The following is a 14,929-nucleotide window of genomic DNA, read 5'->3' as shown; positions in this document are numbered from 1 at the left end:
ATAGTATGGATTTGCCATGCCGCATGTCGATAAGGTAGATTTGTTTGTTTGCACGTTTTAAATTATTATCTGTTCACACGATGTGAAGCGCACTGAATGACAGTTTATTTAAAGTTTAAATGACAGCAGACTCCACGACAATCCCTTGATGTTGCATACCCGATGACACTATGAATAAAATATAAATTGATCTCGAACTTTTCTCATCTACCTTGATATATCTAAAACTTTCTGGAAGCATGGCTACTTTTGCTTACGAACTCCCTGACTACACCACCTAATTATGAAAGTTTTATTGCCATCGTAACTGTCTCGATGGCAGTTGGGATTGCTATTGATTTACGTAATTAGGTTTATTTGTGACACGCCTTTATTTTTTTTGTATTCACGATATTGGATGACTGATGCAGAACGAAATCGAATCAAAGATGGATGAAACTTCGAACCACCGTGCAGCTTAGTTCGGCGATACAGAAAAAACCACCTTTGAAGAGAGAAGATTCGTTTTTGAAGAGATTTTCGACTAGACAGACGCCGGCGACGCAGGAAACAGTAAGTCTGAAATTATAGAACAAGATTAAAAAATTAATCAAAATAATCCGCTTTTAATAAATTAATATATGAGTATTTTTTATCTTAATCAAACCTAAGGCAATTTTTATTATTTTACTTCAAATTACGATACACAACTTAATGTCTTTATTTAAAACCATAACAACGCTAAGGCAATGAAGCGTAAATCGCGTAAGCCAACATTCAAAAGCCTTTAAATCAAAGAAAACGAGGATGCCCCATAAAGGACGTTTAATAGCTGGTTGTGACCCGGAAATGACCATCCCCGGCCCCTGAAATGATAATGTTCACCATAGAAGCAATATCGTGGGCTTATCGCAATGGCCGAAAATGCCGGTGCGGCGTCTTGTTCGTGTCATAATTGTAGGGGAAGCTCTGGTTTCATAATAGGACGTTCAATATTTATGTCTTACACTTGAGTAGACTCTGTCTTTATTTAAAATGGAAAAATGTTTTATTCGACTTTTGACCAGACGGTCAGGAGAGCTTTTCTAAGGGAATTTTATTTTGGGGTTCTTTATTACATAATAAATAAGTATATCAGTGCTTGTCTCTTTAATTATTTAGCTTAAGATATAACGCTACAGTTTTTAAGTAAAATATTGATTTCCACTGTTAACAAAGGAAATATTTTGAAACTCATTTGAAACTTAAATTTCTGACAATAAACTTCCAAAATCAATTTCTAAACAAACTCTTCCACAAAACCTGAATTAAAATTCAATACTTTATTATGTTCTCTTAGCTTTTGCTCGCGGCTTCGCCCACGTGACGAAGTTTTTCGGGAAAAAAGTCCCGCTATATATTTTCCCAGGATAGAAAGTAGCATTTAACCTTTCCAGGATCTCAAACTATCTCCATACCAAATTTCATAAAAATCCGTTCAGTAGATTTTGAGAAAATCGATAACATACAGACAGAAAAGGGGACTTGGTTTATTTTATTTTTATTTATTAGGTGTTCTAGCAGACAACTACGATTACAATAATTTAATATTATAACTTACAGCTATAATGCAAGCCCAAGTTAGGAAAAGTCAACATGCACATAATTTAATCTAAAAGTAACTTAAGCGCAGAAAATTAAACACAATATAATTGAGAGACGTTCACAGTTCACGTTATATAATATGTATACTTTCTTCGTCTATTTCCATAGGTAGAAGACACAGGGTCAGAAGGCGCGACAGGGGAGCATAGATCGACGAACCGCCAGCGACGGAGGAAGGTCCGAGCCCCACGAACAGTCATCAACCCTGACAAGAACTTCTACTTCTATTGGCTGTGTTTGGTCACCATCTGCGTCCTCTACAACCTGTGGACGCTCATCGTGAGGCAAAGCTTCCCCGAATTACAGGTGAGTTTCGCTATTCATGGTGGTACATCAATATGTACTACGTACTAGATCTGGCGTTCCGTACACTTTCGTTCGGCTCGACTGGTCTGCCATCCGTACACCTGACTTGGTATGATTCAACATTGACAACGTGTTTTTATGTACCGAGTGACGCTCATAATATAAGAACTTGAGTCAAAATATAGAACTGGATGTGAATAAAAAATATTAGTTTTTTTTTGGTCGTTGGCCCCATATTGCAATAGGACGAAGGCAGGAATATAATGGTTACATAAACTCGTCGGAGTAAAAATTTTTGAACTTTCTTTATTAGTCAATAAACACTACTGGACAAAGCTAGATATCCATAATAGATGTCCATAACGAGACTGATAGGTGCTTATATCCATAAATGCAATAACATACCCTCCAACGCACTTCACAAGTAATTTGATTAACTTCCACTCAGTACTAAAAGGCCCACATAACACAATTCCTGCGCGCTTACTTTCGCAAACTTTTCAAATATGTGTCATAAATTACTGCATAGTCAAACTCAGCTGAACAAAATCACAATTTTTAACAGCCACGTTAATTGGAACTTGTTTTCCTTTACATAAATTAACTTACATAAATTGTATATTGCGACTTCAATAGGTTGATAAGTGTTAAAAGTTTCTTATATTATTTAATGTTCCTATAGGATATATATTGTAAGAATCGTGGGTCGAACCTGGATGCGATTGGCTCGAGGCTGAAAAAGGTGGCATGATGTGAGAGAGACCTATACCCAGCAGTGGAACTCTACAGGTTGTGGATGATGATGATGATGATAATGAATATTAAGTATATTAGTAAAAGTGTGTGTATCTAGTAAGATGAAAGAGAAAGGAGGAAGTTCATAATACCATTGAACATTCGAAATTATTGAATGAAAATAAAATAAGTAGGTACATTAGACTGAGAATTTGATTGGTTCAATGATTCAGCAAAAAGCACTTCAATTAAATCACATAAATATCAAATTCATTTCGCAGAAAATTTAATTATTCTCCCACATTACCCTTCCTTTGACTACACAATTAGATACGGATTTGTTTGTTTCCTTACCCGAGCTCTACCTAATAACCAATAAAACGTTACATTGTATAAGGCACCGCACAAACGCCGACAATAGATCCACCTACAAATGTTACACAGCTCGCCTCCATCTCCCCTATTTGTGAAAACACCACAATGCCACTATGGATAAAACTCTAACCCCATATCGAAACACTAATACCATAAATTTCTCAGCAACATCGTCGGTGGTGGGGTATAGGCGTATCCAATAGTGTACACCCCCAACACTGACAAACCCAAATATAAAACACCTATAGCGGCATTGTCTTTCTCCCCTAATTGGAAAATAAAAGTCCTCTTATAGATTCATTTGAAAAAAAAACATACATAACACAAAATAGTGTTAACAAAGAAACTACAAATATTTCGCAATCGTCTATAGTATAGTATATAGTATAGGTTGCTCTCAGCATGGTCGCTTAATGTTCCAAGGTTACGAATGCCTGAAGCGCTCACCCGAAAGTCCGATGTATTTGTATAAGCCGACCCTGCCAGGCAAACAAATGTAGAGGCAACCAAAAAAAAATAGAAGTTTCTAATTAGATCTAAACGCTGAAACCTCAGAAGGAATTTTATTGAAATTTGGCACACATAGTCCAATATCCAAAGATATCTAAATATAGCAAGAGAAAGTGCTCTAACAATTATAAGGTACTTTTTGTACTGGAAAACAGTGTTGTCTGATGGATAGTTGTCCCAAATTCATTCTCAAGCAATCTAAAGTCTCCTAATTAGTAGTAAGGTGAAGGTACAGAAAAACTCCCTCAATTTTCTACTTTTATGACAAAAAAAAATAACCTAAACTTGGTTTATGTAGTAGAGTTGCGTATATAAATAACCTCCAAACAACCAAAACAGGTTTATCACAGTAAAATTCATATGCTATGCTTTCAAGATAGTCTAAATGACGACAAATCGCCTAAAAGTCGTCCAGTCTAGGTTGCAAAAATCTACCAAAATTTTACAAGTATACGATATTTTTATACCCTTTCTATAATATAAAAAAAAAACAGCAATGAAATCCGAAAAAATACTTAAATTTCAAATATGACTTTTATCATGAACATTTTTTAATGCGAGCGAAACCGCGAACACTTAATTAAGCGAATAATATAATACGAAGTCCATTCCCATTGCTGTACAAGCGATTATGACCCTACAGCACTTACATAATAGACATCCAATGAAATTCGAGATGTCGACCTGAATCAACTTCCACAAGTGAATTTATCAGAACCAATAATTGAATGCGGGAATGGCTTCCGATCGTCTTTTATTAAGGGAAGATGGTCTTATTCAGTATTAATTAAAGGACATGTTCGTGGTAATTTCGGTGGGTAGATATTAGTTTTGTTGAGGTAATACTGTTTGACGCCCAATATTAATTGTTGAAAAAATCGTTTTTGTAATATATTTAGAATATTCGTTTATTAATACAGATTTATATGAAATTCTATTTTACTTACACGTCAATTTGAATACAGTAATACATGATCAATTAGTCAAAAACTGTACTCAAATACCGGAAAATAATGTACGTAAAATTCTATTTCCAAAATGCCTTTTATAACATTGATTTATAGATAAAAGAATTTTTAACAAAGAATACAAATATATGAAACATCAAAAATCACTCCTTCCTTATATTGATCGGAATAGAAAATATTTCCAACCCTCTATCGGGAGACAGGTTAAGCCGTGAATCCCGGTTGTTGGCAGCCGGCGGCTATTTAAGCCTCACCGGAAGCCCGAGGCTTGCGATCGACGGATGATATAAAATTTGGCACCATAACAAATAAATAGCTTACACTGTCAACAAAAGATTAGTAAAAGTTAAAAACTACTGTAAAATTATCTTAAAATAGTTTGTGGATTTAAAGCAATCAAATTTCGTTGTCACTTTATATAAATAGTGGACAGTAGATACTGAGTGTTGGTGACGGCTTCACACGCGTGGAATATCATTACCGAATTAAAAATCCTAGTATGCACTTTTGCGACATAAATACCATTACCATGGTACATTTATTAATTCTAACAATCAACCAAACATTTTTACAAACTTTCAAATTCAGAATATCTTTAAGATGTAGACGTAAGACAATATAAAGCCGATACTATATGTATGTAAAGTCGATACCAAACCAATATAACAACCACACAGGCAAACGAGCTTACTCCCGACTACACCGCAAGCGACGTTGAGTTCTAGTGGTTTTCTAAGCGCATTACAAATGATCGATTCGTGGCAGTATGACACGTGTGGTTTACGGCTTGTTTGGCTATGAAAGTTAAGTATATATTGTGCAGAACAATTATTCTTTGGCCATGAAGTAAGGTAAATATATATAATATAGATCAGTGACAAAGGGTGAATTTTCCAAAAGAGAACCCGACACAACATATAGGCACTAATGCGCATAAATGCGATCCACAAGTCGTTGTAATGATAATTAGATTCTACATAACACATGAAAGTGAAGCCGGTAAGAATCGCGTTATATGGACTCTTCGCCATTGGTATAGAGCAGAGGCGGCTTTTAAGTGAGGTGAACCGGGCCACCGGCCAGGGTCTCGCTCTTACAGCCCAAGTGCCTTGAAGGACATTTTTTAATATCTTACCGAGGAAACTTTTAAAACTGAGGAACTATTTTGCTCCGCTCGGGGTCTCAAAGTTTTTTTTTGCTTTCGCCTAGAGCCTCGCGTCGTTTAGAGCCACCACTGGTGTAGAGTAATTACTTTTGCGTTTGAAATAAGTCTAGAGTAATTTGTTTCCGATATGGTGATCGGCTCACCGCCTATCACCTTATGGGACGGCACTTACTTAGCTATAATGGACGGCATAGTAGTACCTCTTGTTAACCCTTCGGGGAAATGGCGTGTGCGTTTTATTTTACCACGCGTCGCCTGCCTGATATGAGTCCTGGGCAAATCTTGTCAAAAAAGAACGAAATATATATAAAAAAAAGTGATGCTCGGTCTAGTATTCGAAACCAGAACCTCCTAAACCACAATCCATAAGGCATAATCCGAAAGGACAAATTAATCTACATTATGAACCGAAAATTTGTTAGATTTAGTGCTAGCATATCTGCCTACCCTGCCCTATATTTCTCAAATTAATAAGTTAATACGTCTTCAAAAATTTTAGGTCATATAAAATGCCAGCCCATATGGCTGTCTCGACCGTTTTATATTTTATTCAAAGGCTAGCTATCGGTGTCGCCAATGGTTATTTTGTTACAGTAGTGACGAAAAATGGACTCTATTACAAACAGTTTAGAACGACTATCCTTTTTAAATATCTTATAAAATAAAGCATCCATTTGCTTAAATGGTTATACAATTATTTTTATTAATATGACCGTTTTTTCTGTTAACATGAAATAACAACTTACATAGTATTTGAGAACGTTCTTTGGTACCTTCTTCTTACATTTAACTAAACACAACTCGTACATCATCTAAATCAATAAAAAATTCGTAATTGATTCTAATTGAAACAATATTTTACAGATTGAATATAGCCATTACAAACTTCTTAAGTCCCAGAACCACAAGCATAGATAGATGCCTTGAAACAGGCTCTTTTTTCGAAAAGACACAGTGGAATTTTTTCACCACTTTTTTTTTATACAATCCCAACAAAGAGATTCCACTAAACCTGACGGTAAGTAGTGGGGTTCAGATGATCGATAAATATCCTACAAGCAAAACTAAGCCTCACTCCAACAACCCAACAACACAATAAATAAAAAGCCTTTTGAAATGGTAAATTCGCATCCACTAAGACGTATAAACAACGTTTGACTCCGCAAACGATACAATCACAGCTCAACCGGCCGATTGTTATTGCACGCCGTCTACCCTCTGCGGTTCCGATTTTACTTTCAAATTGGGCATAAACTGCATTCTGTGGAAACTATAACGGAAAGTTCGCACCGTTAGGTATTTTGAGAGTGACAGCTTCTTTTGATTTCTTTGGTTAGTGATGCGGGTCTTTGACACAACAAACCAGAAAGTTGAAAAGATTTAGAAAAAGATATTCATTACTAAGTCAAAAAAATTTAAAGATTCCATTAAATATTTTAAATAAGATCGATCTGGGAATTAATAAATTAGAAAGATAACTTACGCAAAGTAAGAAAAGAATAAATAGCATTTTAAAAATGCTTTAAATTCTAGAAAGACTAAGGCCAGGCTCCCCCTGCCAGGATGGTGGTATGCCGGCATAAGGACTTAAGGTACCCCTAGCAAGCTCTTACCGACAGCAATTATATTTGAATAATATTGGCAAAAATAAAGCATACTTAAGCATACGGCTCCTTTGATTTTCGAGGCCTAACTAAAGTATTGAAAATTCAACTATACTGCCGATAACATTAGAGTGCATTACTATTTTTCAGTAAGCATTTTTTGCCGAGATATCCCCAATATGTTATTGAATGTATTTAAGCTATCACCAATATACTTCATTCATTCGTCTATATTTACACAAATTTTATCATATCTTCCTATACTTTTTAGTAAACCAAAGCCGTTTCTCAATTCCCTTACTTTATATAACTCTAATGAAATCATTCGCCACTTCTATCAATACTGTACGTATTTTATTTCTACGTCAGTTTAATTTGATTTCGCCCAGACCTTTCCGATTCTATTATCACTTTGTAAAACGATGAATTCTACTTCCCTTAAAGTTATTTCTTTGTAAGTGAAGTGTAACTTTATAAATTCGTAATCGTATTTAAATTCTGTTTTATTAGTATTTTTAACCGACTTCCAAAAAAGGAGGAGATTGTCAATTCCACGTGTATTTTTTTTATTTATCTTTATCACAATAGTAGCGGCGATAGCCCAGTTGGTTGTGGAACGGACTGCCGAGACGAATGTCCGCAGTTTCAAATCCCAAGGGCACAACCCTCTGACTTTTCTAAAAATTATGTGTGTATTCTTCACAAGGAAACCTGCATACCTGGGAAATTCTCTATTGAAATTCTCGAGGGTATGTGAAGTCTACCAATCCGCACTGGGCCAGCGTGATGGACTAAGGCCTAATCCCTCTCAGTAGTAGAGGAGGCCCGTGCCCAACAGTGGGACTATATACAGGGCTGATATTATATTATATTACTATCGCAATATTATCAAGAACTTTATTACGAAGAACAGCACATTTGATGTCAGGTCGATGGTAACACCTAAGCCATATTCCTTCTACAATATGGTCAAAAATGTGATGTGTCAATCCAACATAAGAATAAGGCAGTGGCTAGTGTAAAAAGTAATGTTTTCTAATATATAACAACATTCTATGACAACAGGGGCCTTATTCTCTATCCCGCACGTTATTTTAACAGTGTGTAACAAGCACGTAACACAACGCATCATGTTTAGGACTATAGAAATTGCCTTATAGAATACCACTCCACGCACATTTCACGAAGATAACATGACACGGCCGCGTTACGCGTTTACACTATCATACAGAATAAGGGCCCAGTTCACAAACACATATTTTGTACAATTTTCATATAATATGAATGAAAGACCATTTGATTTTCCGTGTGTTTGTTTGTAATACAGAACCGATTATGATAATAGTTATACTAATAGCAAGTTAAATTATTCTTGACTTCTATGGGCTACTATTTATCGCCTAAATGGGCATTCACCGGACGGAGCCGCGGGCCAAGGTAGTTTTATATTAAGATTTTTAAAGTAAAAGAATTACGTAATCAAACTCTGTAAAATAGAAGGCATTAAGTGTCGTTGTATTCTTCCACCCATCAGGAATAAGGCAAATTCAAAAAGGTCACCTTGACTACGGACTACCTTCAATTCTATTCGTCTTTTATTGAACGCTTCTTAAATTATTCGTAGGTATTCCAACTCATAAATAATACAATTTCCAACTTTCTCACTGAATATAACTTGAAGAGAGACAATGCAGCATAATAGTGAATAGTTTATAATACTGTATATTTTTAATCGTGCATTTTATAAATGAGAAAGTTAGTGAAGATGTTTGGAATTTGGATGCTAGAAATATCATAGAAGCTACTGAAAGAATTGATATAGTGCGTTGAGATAATACCGGATCACGGAGTAGGTAATCCCATTGTTTCAAGAATACTGCTAAACGTTTACTAAAACTAACTAATTTAAATGTATACAATACATAGGTAAAAATCTTTGTTGATACATAGACCAAAGTTTATAGGCGATTTGAAATTTTGAATTTGTTCAGCTTCTTCCGTAACTGACTGTACATAGGGTGTTTTATTTTTAGTGCCATAAAACCAGACTAGACATGTAACAATATACCGGAAAGACCAAACGAGTCGGTATAAAACTTTCTTCGCCAAACTGTGAACAAAATGCAACGAATCGAGCATTACATTTAAATGCATTTCTTGAACGGGGACGTACTCAGATTAAATGTCGGGTACCATACCCCCAACACTGTTTGTTCAGTTTTGGATATAGCTTCTGATATTAACCCTAATAAATGATCTGTAAAAAGCAGTGATAACCTAGTTGGGTGTGGAACGGACTGCCGAGACGAATGTCCGCAGATTAAAATTATGTGTGTATTCTTTGTAAAATATCGCTTGCTTTAACGATGAAGGAAAACATCGTGAGGAAACCTGCATACCTAAGAAGTTCTCTATAGGAATTTCGAGGGTGTGTATAGTCTACCAATCCGCATAAGACCAGCGTGGTGGACTAATGCCTAATTCCTCTCAGTAGTAGTAAAGGACGCCCGTACCCAACAGTGGGACAGTATAATATAATACAGGGCTGATATTATAAATGGTCTGTGGACCGTAAGGACTAAAATTACACGCAACTCGTTATATTAATTTCGTAATATGCACGGAAACACACGGCGACAACTGAGTGCACCAGTTGCACTTCTGCCTATCCTGTCGGGCATAAATGATGTGAGTGTGTGTGTGTTCATTCTTTTTTAAAATAATACACAGTATCTCATCACATAACTTTATTTGTATACACCCAAAGAATTATAAGTTTATATAGAGCGGATATTGGGAAGATTGTCCGACAAAAATTTAGCGCTAATGTGATGATAACTCAATGTACCGTGAAACAGCAAAGCATAAATGTAAAATACTTCACATTTTTCCATAACGTGATTTCCACGTTTTTAATGCGCATATTAACTCATTTTCTGTGAATAATTTATTTTTGTATTAAATGTCTAAGGGTGCCGTGGCATCTTGTCATACGGATATTTCAAATAGACGACTTGTTACAAATTGGTAATAATTTTTGGAGCAAACATTTGGCCTTGATGTCCGGTCTCTAACTATGTTGTATAATGTCTTTGTATACACCATTTACGAAATATTCCTTACAGCTAACACTTTTCCTAGCAGCGTTACCAACCAAAGCGAATGTAATTTGCCTTCGCAAGACGGGGCAGGTTTAATATCTAACGATAGTAATTTTGGTGCCTATTATGAACCTGTTATTGTTTGTCTTATGGCTTTGTTGGTTAAACAGATTACGCTCTTGCCGAAAATATATACAGCTTGTCCCATCTCAGGTTAATAATTGAGCTGCTTAAATAAAATTATCAGAATTTAGTATGGCCGTATTGTGTAAAAGTTTTGACAAATATCTTAAACTGAAAAGTTTGAACGCGCTAATCTCAGGAACTACTAGACTGATTTTGTTTACTCATAGGAAGCTACATTACTCCTTAGTGCTAAAGGCTACTTTTTAATCCGGAATATTTTTTGCATAAAAGTGAGCAGAATATTAAAATATGTATAGATATGAATTAAATTCGACAACTGCTGGACACTACCACTATGAAAAAATATATTTTATTTGGGATTTTACACAAATTCTATAATTTATGACCTTCTAGAAGAGTCTTAGTGGATTTATATTATTTTATATTACCTGCTATTTTTTTTTACATTTACTTTATACAAGGTAATTTTACTTCTGCTAAAATTGTCCATGAATAACGAATATTTTTACCAAAACTTTAATTTTTTATTGATTATTTTTCATTTTGTAGTTTAGTACGAAAATGGCATGTTTGTAAATGTATTTCTGACTAAAAGTGTGATGTTTCTGATGCGAGAAATTCTCGGTCTTTAGCGTAGCAGTGGCATAAGGATGCGTAAAATTGAAATTACTTTTTATTGATATTTATTTTATTCAAAACTAACATTTTTCTATTTTAAATCTACATTTCGAGTAGCTTATTGTAAAGTGTTATTTTAAGAAGATAATCAGTCGGTTTCATTTAGTAACGCAATTTCAATACGGTCCCGTACAAGACTAAAGCCTTAATTACCAATTAAGACAGCACCAATTAATGCATACAAAAGTTCTAAGTTTAATTGACCCCCTCAGCTGACCCTTAGTACTTCAACGTTCCAAGTCCAGTTAATAGCTATTCACGAGGGTGTAGTTAGGTCGGCAAAAGTTCCGAAGTATCGACAAAGTCATGAATAATAAAATAAAATCTTTATTACCGCTGTAATTACTTCCAACTTTACTATTCGGTTTCAAGTTTACGTAAATTGTACCATTTATTTATTGATGTGTACCTACCTCGAATACTCATAGCTCAAAACTTTGTATTCACATAATTATAATAATATTAGCCCTGTATTATATACTGTCCCATTGATAGGTACGGGCTTCCTCTACTACTGAGAGGGATTAGGTTTTAGTCCACCACGCTGGCCTACTACTGAAAGGTATTAGGCTTCAGTCCACCACGCTGGCCGAGTGCGAGTTGACAGACTTCACATTCAAGTGGATTCACAGGTGCAGTGAAGCCACGCTCTCTATTCTTAAGAGACAATGGCTGTATCTCCACTTATGTTTAACTTCAAACCGCCATTGATCAAATGAAAGTACTTTAAATTATTATGATAACATTTACCAAAAAAAAAAAACTAGAAAATATAAGGACAAGCATACATATTCTATAATTGTAATCTAACAAAAGTAATTTGCTAAAGTGAGTTCAACAAAACCGTAAGAGCACGTGAACCCAAAGATCAATCTTAGTTTCGTTTATTTACTTAGACCAGGCGCCTTGGGAAATGAAAGAAAGGGTGTGAATGGATCGGAATGTGCCGAGACTGCAATACGCTTGTTGAATAAACATCTCCGGAGTCTGAAGACGTCTGTATTGCAAATGGCACTTTATTGTACTCCAGTTTGAACGATCAGATGAAAAATTGAAAGTCTTAGGTTATTGACAGGAAATTCTATTATTCTAGTAAAATGTTAACGCTAAAGAAAGATATGGAGGGATATAAAAAATAATAATATACCAATGAAGAATTATTTAGTCTAGACGGATTGATTGGAAGCGTAGTAGAGTTCTGAATTGTGATATTCGATTTCTAGGGCAGGCAATTAATGTATATAAGTTTTATTTAATAATTATAACCCTTGTAATGCCAATGTGAGACGGTTCTCGCCATTTTCAGCATGGCACGAAATAAACTGGCGAAAAGTAGGTATACTAATGTCCTACTCCTTTGTTAATGTACCATTTCGGTAATAAAATGCGTGAATGTTTATGTATGTACAAATTTGTATTATTTTTTGGAGTACGGAATCCTCCAAAAGGACCATAAGTATCCTAAACTCGCATACAACATTAAATAACTTATCTTTCTCTTTAGATACAAGTACTAAATATGAGAAAAATCAGTGTATTAGTTTGTCTGCAAATGCTATTGTATATTTGAGACATTGTCATTGACTACTTTACTCAATATAATTTAGGGTGAAAAAAATTTTACGCTTTATTTCTCTATCTTCCTAATTGGTTGTTTCAATGCTGTACCACTAAGAGGTAAATTTTCACTTACTATTAATGAAGAGGCTATTATCAATATTTGATATATTATAGTTAGAAAACAATAATTGTCCTGATACAAATCACACTCTTTTGGAGCACTAAACATACCGCGAAAGAAATCAGTCGAACAACTCCCATAATGTGATGTTACAAATATAGATATTAGATTATTAAAGGAAGTAGTAATAGATAATGTTGGAAATTAAGAAACAATTTTATAAAATTACGCTCTAATTTTTTATGATTCACGTTATGGTGGGACGTAGTCTGTCGTCCAACTAAGTTGCTTTCACTTTGGCCTTGCACATTCGTCAGGAAAACCATTAACTCTCAAAATTTCTCTATATCAGTGGCGAAGGGTCCATGTCGATTCCTGTTGACTTCCTGTTAATAAAACCACTATGACGGATCACTATTATTTAATATGATATCTTATTTAAACTTAATGAACTACATTATTGTAGCTGCTCGCCGGCAGCCCGTGACAGGAAGAAGGAAGAGGAGGCATGTTGCCACAAAAACAAATTAAATTACATATTAACAAATGTTACCCTAAACAAATATAAATAAATGTACCCATTCAACACTTCCCTTTGGGTAATATTTGCGTAGATTCTAATTATCATTAGAACGATTTGCAGACCGCATTTATGCATATAAGTACCTATATGTTGTGTCGGATTTCCTTTCGGAAAATTTCACCTTTCGCCATGCAATATATCTTCGAACCCATATCGTTTTTCATTACTTTTAAAAATATCCTCCATTTCTCGCGGCCCTATCTACACCTCTAATCGACGAATATTCCCGAGGAGTCCAACAAATATTATTTCCTGTCTCTGATGAAAATATGTCTGCGTAGATATTTACATGTATAATACGAATTGAATAACATGAAAATCCGACATTATATTTATAATTTATAGCATAGTCAGATTTTAATCAATTTAATTTAGGTGGACATCATTCTCAGAAAATTAACATTATTGTGATATAAGGGCCGCCAAGTTGGTGGGTAAAAGTAATGAAAATGGGAAAATATTTGAATCATTCATAAACATTATGTAAACTACATTTTATATTTCTTGCTTTGAATGCCGATCGCCTGATGGTAAGCGATACGACCGCCCATAAACGGCAGAAACAGCATCCAACACCTTGAATTATAAAGTATTGTTTAGAATTCCACTGCGCTCGCCATCTTGAGACATAAGGTATTAAGTCTTATTATGTCTAGTAATTACACTGGCTATAATGTCCTTACCGGAACACATTTTTGACAGAGTTAATATAACTATATAATTTATTCCACAGATCATGTGCCACTACTTCTGGGTGACCTTCGATGGCTTCAGTGACGTAGTTTTCGCGTTGGACCTCATCGTACAACTAAGGACCGGGTACTTGGAACAAGGGCTTATGGTAAGAATTTCTCCAAAAATGGACATAATACGAATAAAATTCAAACACCCCCAAGTCATTTTTCGAACTAATAAAAACTAAATCATAATTAGTATAAATATGGAAGCTACGATGCCCGTAAGAAATACGGAGATACACACTTTAAACGCATATACTAACGGTTTGCGTTAACTTACAATTATGTCTTGCCATGTTGGGTTTTAAGTTCGAGAATCATTCTACAAATTTCGACAATTTGATAATCATCTATACATATAAAACGAAGGCCACATTTCTGAATGTCTGTATGTTATCGATTTTCTTAAAATATACTGAACGGATTTTCATGAAATTTGGTATGGAGATAGTTTATGACCCTGGGAAGGTTATAGGCCACTTTTTGTCCCGAGAAAATATACAGCAGGACTTTTATCCCCAAAAACTCCTTCATGGGGGCAAAACCGCGAGCACGATTTAGTAATACTAAAATATTCTTTTTACTTAGCTTTTTTTTATTGCCTGAGCAATAAATCTCTTACACATATCCAGTTAGAGGTTGGTTTCCCTTTAGGTTTCCTTTGCGTTTCAACTATTCCTAATTCCCTTGGAACCAATTTGTTACCTAAACCGACG

General features: G+C 35.0%; 1 protein-coding gene across 1 annotated transcript in view; it reads left to right on the top strand.

Moving 5' to 3' along the window:
- Positions 1 to 416: 416 nt before the first annotated feature.
- Positions 417 to 14,929, top strand: part of LOC115449523 — a 54,498-nt gene continuing 39,985 nt past the window's right edge. The window contains exons 1-3 of the mRNA XM_037436838.1: positions 417 to 552; positions 1,732 to 1,929; positions 14,210 to 14,317. Coding sequence (XP_037292735.1) covers positions 433 to 552; positions 1,732 to 1,929; positions 14,210 to 14,317 — 426 coding nt within the window. The 5' untranslated portion in view covers positions 417 to 432. The remainder of the gene's footprint in view (positions 553 to 1,731; positions 1,930 to 14,209; positions 14,318 to 14,929) is intronic.

Source organism: Manduca sexta, chromosome 9, assembly GCF_014839805.1.
Source record: "Manduca sexta isolate Smith_Timp_Sample1 chromosome 9, JHU_Msex_v1.0, whole genome shotgun sequence".
In the NCBI taxonomy this organism is placed as follows: Eukaryota; Metazoa; Arthropoda; class Insecta; order Lepidoptera; family Sphingidae; genus Manduca; species Manduca sexta.
The sequence above is the reverse complement of the archived record's forward strand: the minus strand, read 5'-3'. Positions and strand labels throughout refer to the sequence as shown.